Here is a 17,260-nt window from a genome sequence, read left to right on the forward strand (position 1 = left end):
CGACCGCCATCTGACCTTCCAACCCAGAGGGTAAACTAGGCCTTTTTGGGATTAGTCCGGTTTCCTCACGATGTTTTCCTTCACCGAAAAGCGACTGGTAAATATCAAATGATATTTCGTACATAAGTTCATTATCATTAACATACGATCAACATAAACTTCTTGACAATGATTTCTCAGCAGCGCTTTACAGTTTACACAGATTCACTCGGATGATGATTTACCATACCTAAGAAATGAGTTATGTATGCGACTATTATTTTCAGCCAAGCGCCCACTATCACGCGTGTACTGTTTCCCTTACATTGTTGTTGACTACAAAGACTTAAGTGCCAATAGGAAGTATGTCTACGAAAACGAAGATGAAATTGTGTGACGTAGACTGTAACACGTCAAAGACCGGTTCGACTTATTTTTCATCAAGCTAACACGAAATTTTACTTAGGTATAATCACCCTGACCTAAGTAACCGCTCACCGCCGCTATCGCTACTTACGAGTACGGTGTTATAAACTTATAAGTAGATAGTTTGCCCATATCATCGCCACTTTTTTTACAAACGGAGACATGTCACCAACTGTCAACAATACAAATCGAATGGAGCCCCACATGGCGATATTATCGAGACAGTTGTTTCAGCTGGTGCCGGTAGTTGCCAGCAAGTTGACGGACATACATATCGACTGTCAACATTAACAGATAGTTTGACACAGCAGCGGCAAGTGATCAGAGAACTGCTTGACTGCTGATATAGAAATGTTCCGGATATATCCATGAGGAAGATTCAGAAATGTAAAATGTACATAGTGAATCCTTGTGTGTAAGTGATATTGTCTTTGGTTACCGCGATAATTACTCATGAAATAAAACTATTGAAACGGATTATATCGCGTATAATGAATTCATCCCGACGTTTCGAACCCTTTACAGCGTTCGTGGTCAACGGGTGACTGAAACGGGTTCGAAACGTCTGGATGAATTCAATATACACAATATAATCCGTTTCAATAGTTTTATTTCTTACTTATAAGCGGTCAACAATGTACTTGGAACATCGCCGGAGCTGCAAGAGTTCAAAAACTGCGGTGTCCGCTTATCATCAGGCGGGCCATACTCGCTTGCATCCGTAGTGGCAAATAAAAAGATATATTTCATTTAAACTGCAACCTTTGACACTAATTAATAATTAAAAGTTAAGCTCTCAGTGTCAGTTACCTACACATTTTTTTATTTGAGAAAATAAAAAGAAAATTAAGTCCTCTCTATCAATTGCTAACTGACGAAAGTTTTAGTACCTATCGGTAGATCGGTACAAATAACGATCGCAGTTACATTTACCACCTTGTCCCATTCTAATAAAGTTGAAAATCGCCTACATATTCATGCTACTTTTCATAATAGTACAGTCATTATAGATTTTGACCCGTGAATAATTAGTTCTTGGATTTTTTTTTCGTAGGTCCCTCGGGGGGGTCACTGGGAGTGTAAATTCAAAAAGTAGGCTTAATCAGGCTCCTGCGTATATTCAAAAAATGTTTTTTTTCCAAAAAACGGTTTTTCTTCAATAACTCGGCCATTTTTGATTTTACAGTAAAACCGTAAGGACAAAAACTGTAGGAAATTTGATTCTCTACAAGTTAGTCCAGTCATTATATCCAAAAAACCGACCCTTCCCGTGAATAATCAGTTCTTGGATTTTTTTTCGTAGGTCCCTCGGGGGAATCACTGGGAGTGTAAATTCAAAAAGTAGACTGAATCAGGGTCCTGTGTATATTCCAAAAACGGTTTTTCTTGAATAACTCGGTCATTTTTGATTTTACAGTAAAACCGTGAGGACAAAAATTTTAGAAAATTTGATTCTCTACAAGTTTGGTCCTCACAATTTTTCTTCTAGGATCGATAGTTTGGAAATAAAATTTGAAAAAAAGCGACAAATTCAAAATATTTTCAACATCTCGTTTATTTTCAACTTTACGACATAAATGAAGGGGACTAAACTTGTAGAGAATCAAATTCTGAACAATTTTGGTTCCCACCTTCTTTCCCCCAAAAACGATATTTTAGAAATTAAACCTGAAAAACGCGACAAATTCAAAATATTATCATTATCTCCTATGTTCCACGCTTTACGGCATAAATGAAGGGAAACAAAGTTGTAGAGAATCAAATTCTGAACAATTTTTGTCCTCACGGTTTTACTGTAAAATCAAAAATGGCCGAGTTATTGAAGTAAACCGTTTTTGGAATATACACAGGACCCTGATTCAGTCTACTTTTTGAATTTACACTCCCAGTGATTCCCCCGAGGGACGTACAAAAAAAAATCCAAGAACTGGTTATTCATGGGAAAGGTCGGTTTTTTTGGATATAATGACTGGACTAACTTGTAGAGAATCAAATTTCCTACAGTTTTTGTCCTTACGGTTTTACTGTAAAATCAAAAATGGCCGAGTTATTGAAGAAAAACCGTTTCTTTGGAAAAAAACCATTTTTCGAATATACGCAGGAGCCTGATTGAGCCTACTTTTTGAATTTACACTCCCAGTGACCCCCCCGAGGGACCTACGAAAAAAAAATCCAAGAACTAATTATTCACGGGTAGGGTCGGTTTTTTGGATATAATGACTGTACTATAACAACATCCGCAAAAACATCTTTTTTTCTAAACGTCAAGAATGACGTCGTTCCGAAAAAAGAGACACGTAAATTAGTGATGTAACGAGCGTAAAGATTAAAATGGCTGAATTAGAATCACTAGCCAGTATGAAGATGAATGGTCTTATGCCATAAGTCTACATTTTATACGCATTAAGAAAATAAACTTGACTCATAATAACCTGAACTGTATTAGAATTTGCACTAGATTATTCTGAACTGATACAAGGTCAGCGTGTATGTAAACATTGAACTATATTTCTATCGTCGTAATCGGTGTAGGCCGAGCGTGAAACATTTTCATTCATACGAAGTGTAGCGTAAAAACTTGGCAGCCTCTAGTAATTTCCTACTTATCTATTATGAGAAAACAAATGAAAGCTATAATAAGTTTCTATGACAGCCTAGCGTACTTATATTTTTAGTCAGTTACTTATAATTATACAATTTTACGTAGGTAACAAAGAAGTAAGTTTTCTGGAACAATTTCAAATCATACATACATAACGTGAATTAATCTGCTAGTCTATTATTTTACCTACGGGATATATTTTTGAGCTTCTCAAATTAAATACGGGTACGTAAATATCGTTTTGTGGATGGCGCCGGAATGACTGTATTTTACTGACCTGTATTTTAATAACTATTAATTGGCACCTAGAGCAATGAAAAACATACGTAGATAATTTTATGTAGTTTCGATAAAATTATATGTTAAAGATTTTTTTAAGCGTTATACACATTTTTTCTAAGAAACTTTAGGTACACGCCAAGAAATCCGAAATTTACATTAGCTACCCATTCCCAAATCGACAACAGCTGTCACTCGTACTTACCGTGGAATTACTTTTCTAGTGGGTACGGTCACCCGTAGGTAAACTGCTTTCTTTCTGAAAACCCAATATATTGTTTTTTTTTTCGAAATTTTCTGTAATTTCATACTACAGTTACTGTGTCGTGTTATAGCGAAATACTCGTGCCCTGCGCGATGGGTCCGTCCTGCGCGCTGCGGTCCTTGCGCACGGCCCGCGTGACGTCACGCGGTGTCGGGTTGCGCACGCTTTCACTCGCATTGACCTTGATTTTAGGTTATTTACGGACAGGGATAGCGGACTGAAGAATTCGGGATGGACGCAAGGAAACCGACAAATAAAGTCGCACATGCAAATTGCTTTTGGAGCGATGTTTAGTTCTATTTATATTCGATTGTGTTACTGCACGTAGGTCTATCAAAAGTTTTGAATTTGCAAATAAATCTTGACACGCAAATATTTTGACAAGGTTTCTTAAGCGATAGACATTTAGACATCTACGTCTGAACCAAAATTTAAGACTTATAAGTACATAATGACTAACGAACTAAAAACCTAAACAACTGTTTGACAAGAAGGTAAATGTAACTAGTGCTCAACTTGCTAATGCCCTGTTACTGTGACGACTGATGAGCACTCAGGCTACCTTATCGTATTATAAAATTTATAAAACATTATACCACTTGCCTACTATTCGAACCCCAAAAATATTGGCCAAGGAAAAAATAATTTCATCTTATTATAACTTCCAGTCAAAAATGTTTGTCTAATTTGTCAAAAAAATATTTATTTGGGTGAAAAAAAAAACTCTTGACCCATTTTTGAGCTTCTAAAGGTTAAACTCAAATAGTAATTTAATAAACTTGAATATATGCCTAGCACGTCTACCCTCGTGAGTCGACTCGCGTTGTGAGATGAATAGAATAATCTCCCTCAAATCTGTTGTGTGCGAAAGAGACGGACGACGCTATTCAGTTTGAGTAGCTGCACAGGTGTAAAATAGCGGTAAAATATATTCCTCCGCGGTTTGAAGGGATTTGCTCCGAATGTAAACATGTTGAGATAAACCTTGGCATTATGCGAGACTGCTGAAGGTTGGTCCGTCTGGATGTTCGGTAATATTTACACAACATTGACATATTCAAGGTTTACAGGGAGGCTGATGTAACGACATACATTTAATTTGTTAAAATGTGATGTTCCCCGTTTGCTATATGTAGAAGTCAAGAGTGCAAGAAAGGGTGTCTGCGGCAGATCGTAAATTCGGTCATATCGAGATATTCCTAGACATATCATGAAACCCCGCCATTTCACGATCTTATATTACATATTATGAATTATTAGGTTCGCATAAGTATCGGTAATTATTATACTGTCTTTGCTAATCGTTTCTAGATTTTTTTCAGAATCGCTTGTTAATTGTGTTTGTTGTCTTAATTAAATCTTTGATATCTCAGGTTCTTAGGGTACTATCCAATTGAACTCTAGTGTTATCGAACACCTTAAATATAAAAACTACTATAAACGGATTTTCATGCGGGTTTCACCTATTAAATATAGTGATTTTTGAGGAAGTTTTAGGTGTATAATTTGTTAAGGTTTTGTGTAACCCGTGCGACGCCGGGGCGAGTCGCTAGTATATCAGTACCACATTCATACGCAAATGTGTGAGAGCAAGAGTATTGACCTATTGACCATAGGTCTTTTTTATAATTAAATTTTTAATGGAAAATTAGAACCGCCTGTAAACACTACCTAGTTACCAAGTCCACTGATTTATGTATGTAAACCGTGTAATACTGGAATGCTTTCCACACGACCCGCTGACGTGACCGTGACGTCACACTTCTGCAATTAGAACCACGAAAAATAGTATTGATGGCGTTTTGAATCGGAACTGATTCATTCGGGGCGTGTGTAAGTGTCTTGGTTTAGAAATGTGACATACTAGGTTGATGTAATAGGGTCACGTAAAAAAAACTACATTTTATACAAAAAGAGAAGGAAAACTCACGTCACACTTACGTACGAATTTACAAGCACGACAGAGAGGCAACACGTCAAACGTGGTTCGCGGTAGGCTCTTATGGCTCCTCTACACGATGGGCCAACGCCGGCCACTCCAAGGGACGCATTTATGCGTTAGAAAGAGCAAGTGATATTGCTATCCCATTCTACCGCATGGCTGCGTCCCTTGGAGTGGCCGGCGATGGCCCATCGTGTAGAGGAGCCATTATCGAATTATGGTTCCGGCGGATCCAGACGGTGTGATCAAGAGAGAACCACATGTCTTCGGCCCATGTGTCTCATCATTTGCGTCCTAGGCAATGAAGTCACCCACGTCGAATTTAGCGCGTAGAAAGCACATATATGATATGACAAACGTTGATCCCTACATAACAATATATTACAGACACAGTCAGCCATCAGCCAGGATTTTTGAATTTCGATCGGTCGATTTCGTCACTCGAAAATAGGTGGAAAACGGCGAAAAGCTAATTTTTGAAATACGAGCGATCGAAATTTGGAATCGAGTGGTATTGACCACTCGATTTCAATTCTATTAGTAGAATTTAAATGCCTAGTAGTGGAGATATTATTGAACGAAATACACGAAATCGAGCGGTCGAAATTAAAAAATCGGCCCCAGGCCATTGATAATAATACAAAAGACAAAACAACAAAATTACACCAAATTTTAGTCAAGTATTTCTGGATTAGCTGGACGAAGTGGAGGTCAATTTAATAATAATTTAGTTTACATTACAAAGCCAATTATCGTCGGTGAATTAAATATTTGGTCCATACGCAATTTAGGCAATTAAGTATTTGGTCAGTGGCCACTGTGTTGTGTAGTGTGTAGGCGAAGAGGAGGAGGCAAAGTTCTTTGGGGAAAGCTTTTTCCAGAAAAAAATAAAAAATAAAATAAAAATAGTTTTATTTGCCAAAAAGTTTACAAGTTCTTCTTGTGGAGTCAGATTGAAAACAATACTAAATTAAGTTACATCCTACGCTGAATTTTTAGTTTTCTAATAAGTATCTAGTACTAAATAATATGTTTAATTATAATAACAGGCTTAATCTAACAGGAACAATTACAATTTAGGTAGAGTAAAAAGTTTAACATCAATTCATACTATTACCTATTATTGTAGACAGCAATCATGTGAGGTGTGGTGTGGTTAAAACAAACAACTTTCTTGTAACAGCAATGAAACGACAATATCGTATTACCTAAGTCATATATTTTCCTAGTTTCAATGTTATAAATGTAATATTCCTTGCCAAATATATTTTTTCTTTATCACTTTGTATCAAAAAGCCACCTTCAATAATACATAACGTACAAACACTAACATGTCACTTTTGCGCATTGATCTTATCCAATAAAACAATTTGGCTTTATGTCAAAAGAAAGTTTTTTTTTACATGTATTTTTGAAGAAACCTTGCTCATGATCACATCACTGATGTAAACAGCCCGTGCTCTTTTTAAACCAAGATGTCAATGACTCACATACGTAATAAAAATGTAATGTTTTTAAAACTATAAATTGTCATTTGTTTTGACTTTCTGGAAAACTACTAAATCGCTTCAACAACAACTAATACCTACGTAACTTTTTTCAACTGATCCCATAAGGCATAAAAGCCCTTTGCAAATGAATGATGATAGATTGATAATTATTTCATACGAGTATAATTAACTACGTTTGGCCTATAAAGTATTGGTGGATTTCATTAGGTTATTATAATTGACCGAGCGTCAGCTAAGTTCTCCGTTTCAGCTTAGGCAAAAATGCTTTCGTATGTCCGGATGTTCTTCTCAATGCTCAACTTTAATTCGCAATTCTTAACCGATTCTCATGTTTTTTTGAGCAGGTTCGATGTTTTAAATAGTATTTTTTTTGGTGATTCTGTTTTTGATTTTTTTTTATTGCGGAGAAATACATTTATTCAGTTTATTAAGTTATGTTCGCGAGGGCTACAGCTCCATAACTACTAGTTAAGTACAATTACTTATTTTGTTTTACATTGTGCGGATGCAGAGGTATTATTTTGTTACCAATCAAATACGAATCACATGTATAAACATACACCGTTTACGACGTCGTAGTGTGGAAGTTATGGAACTATTAATGAAATATCCGGGGCGAGGTCGGTCGATACCATCTCGCTCTATTTGAAAATCGTGACACTTGGAATGATCATCATTTCCTAATACCGCGTTAAAGCATATTAACTTAGATCTTATTAACTATAGGTATTCATGGTTGAAATGAATGATCTCACAGTAGTATCAAAATATCGGTTTTTTGCAGATTAAGTACCTAAGAATTATAATATTATATTACGTTATTAACGTATTTTTTTTATTTCACATTGAGATTTATTTTGTGATTATTGCACGCAACACTCGCTTACGATTATATATATTCAATCAGGAATTTATATTATTAGTCAAAAGTAACACAATATTGCTACGAAAGATTTCGATAATTTAGGCCATGTATTCGGATAGCCATGAAAGTTCATCGTAGTTTTGTTATTCGTGACTTAGTATGTTTAGGATATTCATCCTGATTACTGGTTTAAGGTAAATTGTCCCGAGAAACGATAACAGTGAAACCTACCTACAGAGAATTACTCACAATTTGGGCACTAAATACACATTAAAGTTTAGGTTAATCATCATTTAACGGCTAAACACATTTACAGAAATTTTGCCCATTTGAACAAAACAATGGACTGTACCTACTCCATAGGAACAATATACCCAATACATAAGTGGCTTTTCGAATTCCAATTCTTTTCAAGAATTTAGAGACTCTAATACGGATTAACGAATAGATAACTAGAATAGCTTTCACAAGAGTAACGCTATTAAATTGTTCTATTAATGTCAGTTTCCATTAAAATATAGCTCTTAAATAACCCACTTTTAATGATGCTGTAGTAAATAATACATTCGATCAAAGATAAATCAGCGTTATTGTCGGCGTAAACGGAGCCGGCCTTGCTAGGTACAGACTTAGCGCTAGAGCTTGGCTCAGCCAAACCCTATTCTAAAATTGGATACAATTCTTTGGCAACTAATATCATTTTAATTTCAGTTGTTCAAATCTTGTCCCGGCGTTATATCGCTGCATCCATCCTGCTCCCTGTCACCTTTAACTTCAAAGAAACCCGCCCCGTCCCGTCCTTAAAATACCGAATATAGTGAGTGAGTGAATATGGGGCTAGTGTTGTCCGCCATCATTTCGTATGCCGGCGTCCTCGAGGCCATCGAGTGCCTGCGACACATCCTGGCCGGTGTGCTGCCCGACACAGACCCCGACTTCCAGGACCTCGTGGTATACTACTCCGGCCTGCTCCACAAAGCGGCCAAAACAGCTAACAGCAGCGACTGGACGACGCGATGCGGACAGGGCTACCTCTGCCTCACACAAGATGATAACGGAAAATTAACCCGAGCCGCCGTCAAGTACTACGACGGACAGCCCGATTCCACAGCCATACTTTTCTCAACGAAAATCTCTAGCTTCGGCCAGGAGTCGGTCGAAAGCAACAGCTCCCACGCCAACGGCGACTACAGGACTGAAAGGTATACACCGACGCGAACGAAAACTATCATTACTAACGCGTCAGAGTCTTTCAGTGTGGGAAACAGAAACAGATCACCAGCGTCTTGTGAAAATATTTCAGATCCAAATCATTTTTTGGGAAATTCTTCCGGGCGTGACGAACGCTCCACAGAGAGATCAGAGGCCAAAGAGAAACTCACTTGGCATTACCGCCCTAAGAGCCCCACCCCACAAAACCTGCCCGATATACAATTCCATTCTTCAGTCGACGAGGATATCAGAAGCAACGAAGCCTACAGCGAAGATTTTTTAAGGTTAATATTTATTGTTTGGACAGAGCACGTTACTTGCGTAGTGTCGCTTACACCCCGATCCGCCGTCACCTAGCCGTCATCCATCGCCATACCACGCACGAGTAGCAAGCTAAATCCGTTCATGGGTCCACCTGTACAATAAACCAACTCATATATTGTAAATTTGTTTAAGATCACTTGACGGAATAAAGCTCCGACCGTTGCAACGAAGCGACCCGAGTGGCAGGCGTAGAAGTTTCAAAAAGCGTCACTCTTCGTCGTCGACCTCGTCGCGCGAGTCGCGTGCGTCGCGCGAGGAGGAACTAAAGATGTTCACGTCACTCGAGGAAGCTGAGTTCGAACGCATGACACTGGAGCGCGAGCAGGGCTCTCCTAATCTAGGTTCTCATTCCAGAAGTCGCTCGAGGGAGAACTCGAGGGAGGATCGATCTACCCAAGTAAACGCGGTAGACAGCGTGTTGGCCGAGGACGAGCCGCTGCTCAAGCCGAAGCTGAAAGACCTGCCCAAACTCGGCTCCTTCGAAGAAAAAGAGGAGAAAGAGACAGAGGTAAACGAGGAAGAGGCAGAGATAGACGATTTCTGGGGGTCCGGGGATTAGAGGTCTAAAACGCCGCACGCTGTAACGAGCTTCGATAAGCATGACTGAATTTCGAAATTAAACTTTATGATTCCCCCTTGTGTGTTTGATTCTCTTTACCAATATTATTTGTGTCGCGCCAAAGTAAGACATGACGGCAAATTAATACGTTTTATCTGTTGAAGATATAATTAACACGACGAAAGTCGTATTCCCTATATGAGTAAGTATCGTAGTATTTACATTAATGCCGCTAAATTTATTTTGGCTCGTCATATTTAACATAAGAACCCTTTTGAACAGGACCTAAATTGTAAGCATTAATATTTGGCTTCGTAGACAGTTCCCACACTGATTTGTAGAAGTTTTCACGTGAACTTTGTTGTTGGTATAATAACCGTCGAGTGCCGAAAATAGTCTGCGCAGGGAGGACCTCGACCCAGATGCGTCTGCGCACGGTGGACGGCAGACGCAGCGTGGACGCTTGCCTTTATTTAATGTCACTTGTTGAACATTGGACAGAAACCAGTTTCAAAGTGAGGCACTCAGAATTTGGCGCCAGTCCTGACAGATGTCGTGAGGAGTGGTGTGTTGAGCGAATAACTTAAATGTCTCGGAGTAATTAACAACGGAGACGCCATGTCTAAAATTTTCGGTACAAAATAGTCTGCCGTTTTTTGCGGGGGAGGGGCACATCAAATGTATAGGTTACGTCATGTCAGATAAACGTCAGGCCATACATATGGTTGACATGTGGTTGACCATCGGCCGCCTATTTTCGACAGAGGGGAACGCCTGTTAATGGCGGCTCCATTGTTAATTACTCCGAGTTAAATGTAGCCGTAACAAAACAATGTGACATGCTATTATCTAGCTAGACAGTTACATTATTTCAGGGTTTGCTTTCTTTTACAAGGCACATATGCAATGATGCATGTACAAACACATGCCATGCGTTTTAAAGCTCATAATCCGCTGCACGCTGTCATACAGAAATATGGGTTAGTATTTTGTAACTATGTACAGTCAGCTGCAGAGACAGTTCACCCCTCCTGCAAACAAGTTTCTATGCAGGGGGGTCAGATATCTCTGCAATTGACTATACATTTCCCTAGAACTTATAGCTTTAAAAAAATTCTGGGTCATTATCGTCTGGAGCGACTTATCATCAGGCGGCCGGTGTTTCCCGCCGAATTGGTCATAAAAAAAAACCTCATATAAGCATACCTAATTATAGTATTTATTATTGCGGAGTAGTAGGCACCTATTATAATAGGATCCAACGCAAAAATTACAAAGAAGGATACTGATTACCAAAGGAGATTAATTCCGTAGCGAATCAAATAGAAACCCCGCAATTCAGCTTCACAAGTTGTCGGCTGCAAAGTTGTAATGGCTAACGATGCTCTTTCATCGCGGAGTGATCGCGGATTATTTGACTTCTTTAGTACCTACGCTAAATCAAGTGAAATAAGGAATGCCGCAGGACCTTTGAATGTGAACGATTACAAAACCCTCCTATGGAAAAGCCAAAAGCTTATTCATACCCTTAGCAGTCTATTTGTGAATATGTGAACGATGAAAATATAAAAATTTCGTATTAAGGTTTACTTTTTTTTTTCATTAATGCAGCAGTTAAGTTGGCTTGGGTATGATTTGGCATTTAAAGTACCTAGTTATTAATTGTACCGTATCACTCAATGGTATACCAGTTACATTATTTGAAGAAGGCTTAAACACACTTCCAGGTACCTAGGTATAGTAAAACAAAATTAATTCGAGTATAAAAATAGGAAGCCGATAATTCATAAGTATGTATTGTATAGTACCTAGTTCACAATTTGTTAAATAAACCTTGTCTTTCACCCAAAAAATGCCTGGCAACCAAAGGTAAAGCTAGTTAGTTTTAAATATTGAAAAAGTACTGCAGAATTGTATCACTTATCGCTTGTAGCTCTAATCTAAGACTTTTTGATTCCATAATACATACATTGTAGATTCCAAGATACAACAAATGGTCAGCATTATCACTATACGTAAATTCAACTGTCGCATTGTAAAAATGCGCTGCGATCTCCGTTGGCAACAAACAGATCTAAACAACGGAAGAAACAGCACACAAAGAAACAACAATTTCTGTTTCGCGGGTTGCGGTGGCGTTAAAGCTATTGTTGGCTAAACAATAATGTTACAGCAACATAACCGCAGGGTATCATTTACAGGAGCCGTAATAAATGTGATATAATTACCCAGGCGAGAGCGCATTTGCAAAAATAGGTACTATCTATTTTACAAAAGCATTATAAATAAAAATTCCGTAGCAACAGATATGGACATGTCTCTCTATAATAAACCACGTCAGAGTCTGTAGTGGAAGTATAACAGTTAGGTACTATTCGGTTTATTTACCTACTTATAAACACTTATATCGTCGGGTGACAAGTAAAAGTCACTAAGTACTATCAAACAATTAAAGTAACAATGCACTTTATTACACTTTCTTGTCACTCGGCGATATGGTATTTATAAAACTAATATGGATGTGTACATAATATGTAATATTGCTAAATAGTACCTAAGTGTATCGCTATAGAAATATGGAATCATCCTAAATATAAAGTTATAAGTTATTTTAGTTCAAGTCGAATTCTTAACAATTTTTTAAATATAAATCCTATAATCTTAGTTCAGTCATCTCGTGAACAGTTTTAACAGTTATACACTCCTATTTTTAAAAGATCATTTATTCAGAAAGCATTGATTGAAAGATGTTCCTAACGTTAACATGACACTTCCACCTCACACGTAAGAACTATAAATCAGAGCATACTCCCCTTTCATTTCTATTTCCACCGGGGAAACGGTCAAGTAAAATTAGATTTGAGTGTTGCCGAGCCAAACTCAATAGATGAGGTAAATGTGGACGAGTGGAAAAGTAGGTACTAGCTCTACACAGCTCCTAACATTATCCCAGTTACATGCTGAAGGATCCTGGGTTTCGCTCGGGTTCCTAGGCCTAAAAAATGCTTTTAAATACTAGAGCTTACTGTTTTTAGAAAGCCACCATCAGAGTTAACCCAAAGAGGATCCTCCTAGGCTGATTGGTATTAGTCCGGTTTCCTCACGATATTTTTCTTCAAATAAGGTTTAGAAATGAATTGCATCTCAAGATGAAAGATAAAAAAGTACCTAACCTTTAAAAATATGAGGTCTATGTGAGGTGTGCAATGAAGAGTAATGTACTTATTGTATTTCTTGCGAGGAATTGGAAGATTTCTAAAAAGAACTTCATTACACTGCGGACTGCCCTGTTTTCTAATGTGCTCTTCAAACTGAAGTGATCACTGATCATGACATATATTTTAGAAGATTACGCTACAGTAGAGAGTTTATTAATGTCGACCGTTTTATAGATAACAATGAGAAGCTTTGCACACGAGCCGTCTAGCTTTTATTAGTATTCGGCGACCGTGACTCCGCCCGCGAATGTAAACAAGCCAGATTACGCTATGCTAATCAAGTCATCACGCAAGACGTTGCGTTAGATGATGAATGTAATTAGGTACCTGTATCGAGTTTGTTCTCTAGGGAGGAAAAACTGACTCAGTCTACTGCTATTCACAAAACGTATGGCTATACGAGTACTATACTATAATAATAAGGCTATACGTTAAGATATAACTATTTATGTTTAATGAGTAGGTTGAGCGGAAAACCCTTTTTTTTTAAATCAATCTTAATGTTCCACCTGTGCCAGATCGATATAAATATATAATCGCTCTATACCATACCCAGGCCTGGAACTCGAATTATGCATCATTTAGATATAATTTTAACTCCTCTTCCGTCAAGTAAAACGGATATGATAAATATAATTGCGTTTTAAACCCTTTACATGAAATCAAATATTTAGGTCTCCGTGCCTTCGCTTGAACTACATTATGAGATACTACACCCTTGTAATTCAGCCCTAATTAAGTGAATTTATCAAAACTGGCAGCGCCAACTATCACGCAAAATATACAATACAATACAAATACTCTTTATTGCATATTTTAGCAGTATGAGCCATGACAAGTTTACATGATATGATTTGCTCCATCAATTTGTCTACCTATTGTAATTTTCCTGAAAATCCTGAAAATACAAAATCATCTAAACGTTCTCTTACCATCTTAGGAAATTCCCCAAACAAAACACGAACGACATTTCAAAGAATAAAGATTTTATGTCAGCAACGGAAATTCGTCAGCGGAAAAATAAAAAGATCACAGAGGTAAAGTGGTTAGACATTTTCATGTAACCGCGGCACTTATGCCCGTTTTCATTCAACCATAGAAAATCGTTTTCGCACCTACACTCTATACATATTTTTCTTATTGTCTAAATTCATTGATGTTTTAGAAGTGACATATTTATTAGCCTGAATTTATGATTAGCTGTTTTAGGGCAATACAGGTGTTCGAGTTTTTTAAATATTCTTACTTAGCTACTAATGTGTACTTACAGTCAGCAGCAGAAGTTGCTAAGCGGGCGAGATGTTCAAAATTACATTGACACTAAAGTCATACAATAAAGTCGCGTCAAGATCATTGTCGCGCGTCAAAACTAAACATTATTTACCTATGTGCCTTCAGCAGGATTACTGGTACCAAATTGTATGGGGGTTCTATCCGTATAAAGAACCCTAATAACCACTAAAGTAATTCAAACGTTTTATTTTGTTTCATAATGTACATAAGGTAGATACCTTCTGGGACTTGTTGGGACTGCAGTAGATACTGCAGTAGATACTGCAGTCCCAACATTCGACAGTTTTAAACGTAACCGTTATTCATTACTATCAAATCGACAAGGAATCAAAATGTAATTGGTGCATTATGTATTTACTATGTAGCGTATGTACCGCTGGTCGTCAGGAGTAAAACATCGGCGGAAGGAAGTAATTATACAAAACAAACTGGGTTCCCCTCGCAACTCTCGCTCGATTCCGACTTCGACGCAGCCTTCAGCGGTCGATGTCTCGATGAGCCGGCAAGGTCTCGGCCATCGCAAACTATTTTTACTCTAGGTAAACATTCAATTTTGCGGGGTGGTCTATACGTCATATGTAAATGTTGCAACATTTTTTCAGAATTGGGGTGCACAGTTTAGCTTAAATCTATAATACTTACATTTTGTACCCTGATAGGCTGATACGAACTTTGTTAATATTCTACCTACATACTATTAAGGGCGCCACTGATTAACAGTCCGCCGGACGGTATCGGCCTGTCAGTTAGAACAAAATGTTGACAGTTCCGAACAACTGACAGGCCGATACCGTCCGGCGGACTGTTAACCAGTGGGTCCAAAGGGAAGGGAGGGGAGGGTGTAAAGACACACTTACATATATTTGTTTTAGTGAAACAGATTTCTCGATCTGAACTCTGCTATGATCGAGCTAACTCAATGTCATAGAATATCCAATATGTGACGTCCGCGGTTCCCAGAGACATTTGTATGTATTAAATAATTGTATATTTGTACAATAGTGATGTATTTATTTACAATAGAATACAAAATACTACAAAGTTTACATGTGTAAACGATTCAGTGGCGGCGCGTCCATAAAAGCCGATTCCCACCGGCTTGCCTGTTTTTTGGACGTTTGAGCAGAATTGTAAAGGAAATTTGTAAGCCAAATTAGCTCCGGCTTGCCTATGGATATGTTTGATGCGCCGCCACTGAAACGATTTCAATTGCCCTTTATACCCGGGGTTTCTTGGATTTTCTATTTTAAATGGGGATAACCGACGTGTTTCATGATAATGAGGAAAACTTGCCAAGATATTAAACCATCGATTACAACGTATCTGAGTAACTCGGGTCATTAGAATAACGATCTTATTCCAAACGATTAATGTTTGTTTTACGTGAGCTCTCCAATAACTAATACGTATTATCGGAAGTTACCTATATAACTAAACGTTTTATGACCATTAGTTTGTCCCTCATATAAAGTTTAACGATGGGAGGACTTGACTTGTTATGTTGTATAAAAAAACTTTTAGCAATTCGTTATCGATGTCTGTTTGCACGCCTTTAGATCATTAATAATTTATTTATGTTGAAAACTCTGGTATCAAGATGTATCCTGTATACATCTTGATACCAAAACTCCTGGTGCAAATCCTAGGTGGCAGTTCAAGAAAGAGCAGAAAAGGACATCAAGAGCAGATACAAATGATTTTACTTGTAGTTTTTCTTTGTGGAGCTGCATATAGTATATTCAATATGGCCCCCTGTCCCCATCTCACAAGCATTATTCATATAAGAGTTATACTGTAAAAGACAAACGTAACTTCTGTAACCGCTACGCCCCGCGCCGCGCGCAAACAGCCCGCCTAAGCACTTTCATTCATCTCGCCTACACGCGCGAACTGTAAGGGACCACCTGGTCAGACTCAACTTGATGTCTGTTTATTTGCACTGCTTTGCACTTTTGCATCTATTACGTAACCGTTTCCGTCTGGCAACCTCAAAGATCTAGTTTCTTTAGATGAAAATTTATTGCTTCTGTTGTTCATACTTTATGTTCGAATTTTTGATCTGATGCCATGAGACCATTATATTTGTATGACTTTAAACTTAGTCGTAGAAAAGAAAAAAATATTACAGATTTAACACATGTTTTAGAAATAGACTGCTCGAAATATCAACCAAGGCGATGAGTTGTTCCGAATGAATGGAAACAAATTGCCCTTTGCGAAATTTCCCCTTCAAACCCTCTAATAACGTGAAAATATGCGAAAATGTTGACATCCCCTTACCAGGGGCAGGCAGTAACACTCCAATAGCAAAGATGGCGTTTACCCTCATTTACTATATTCATGTTACATGCATTCTTGGGAAACTAAAAACCATGCAGTGTATTGCTGTGTTCAACGAGTAGTTTAAAACGTAAAACGACTTTAAGTACCCATTCTTGAACGAGTAGGAGTCATGTGACTCGTATCAATCCAATAACCAACTCAACCAATGTACAACATGATCCTGGCATATGGTCAAATAATAAAAACTCATGTTTAACTACTTCTTACTTTTCTCAGCGATACAACGTAAGTTTCTTTATCAAAACTGGAGTCACTAATTGACACTCGCAACACGTTGTTCCAAAGTTATCGATCGTTAATACTGAACCGATTGTTATAGTAGGTAGGTATGACTTTTACATGTCAACAGAAAGTATTAGCGGAAGCAGTTATAAAGTTGACCCAAAAATTTTTTATTAAGCTATGAGCTTCATCACATATGTTCCTTGAGTAATTCTAAGCA

The 17,260-nt window shown here is 37.9% G+C and overlaps 2 protein-coding genes and 1 long non-coding RNA gene across 6 annotated transcripts in view; all 3 read left to right on the forward strand.

The window, feature by feature from the left end:
• LOC134665869 (uncharacterized) overlaps window positions 1–17,260 on the forward strand; it is a 451,632-nt gene that overhangs the window by 335,560 nt on the left and 98,812 nt on the right. The window lies entirely within an intron of this gene.
• The window catches only part of LOC134665834 (four and a half LIM domains protein 2-like), a 192,941-nt gene that overhangs the window by 138,881 nt on the left and 36,800 nt on the right, over window positions 1–17,260 (forward strand). The window lies entirely within an intron of this gene.
• On the forward strand, window positions 8,516–10,044 carry LOC134665848 (uncharacterized). Its single transcript, XM_063522879.1, has 2 exons — window positions 8,516–9,365; window positions 9,538–10,044. Exons 1-2 carry the CDS (start codon window positions 8,701–8,703, stop codon window positions 9,962–9,964), a joined length of 1,092 nt encoding a protein of 363 aa, XP_063378949.1. The 5' UTR covers window positions 8,516–8,700; the 3' UTR covers window positions 9,965–10,044.

Source organism: Cydia fagiglandana, chromosome 7 (assembly GCF_963556715.1).
Source record: "Cydia fagiglandana chromosome 7, ilCydFagi1.1, whole genome shotgun sequence".
Classification (NCBI taxonomy): Eukaryota; Metazoa; Arthropoda; class Insecta; order Lepidoptera; family Tortricidae; genus Cydia; species Cydia fagiglandana.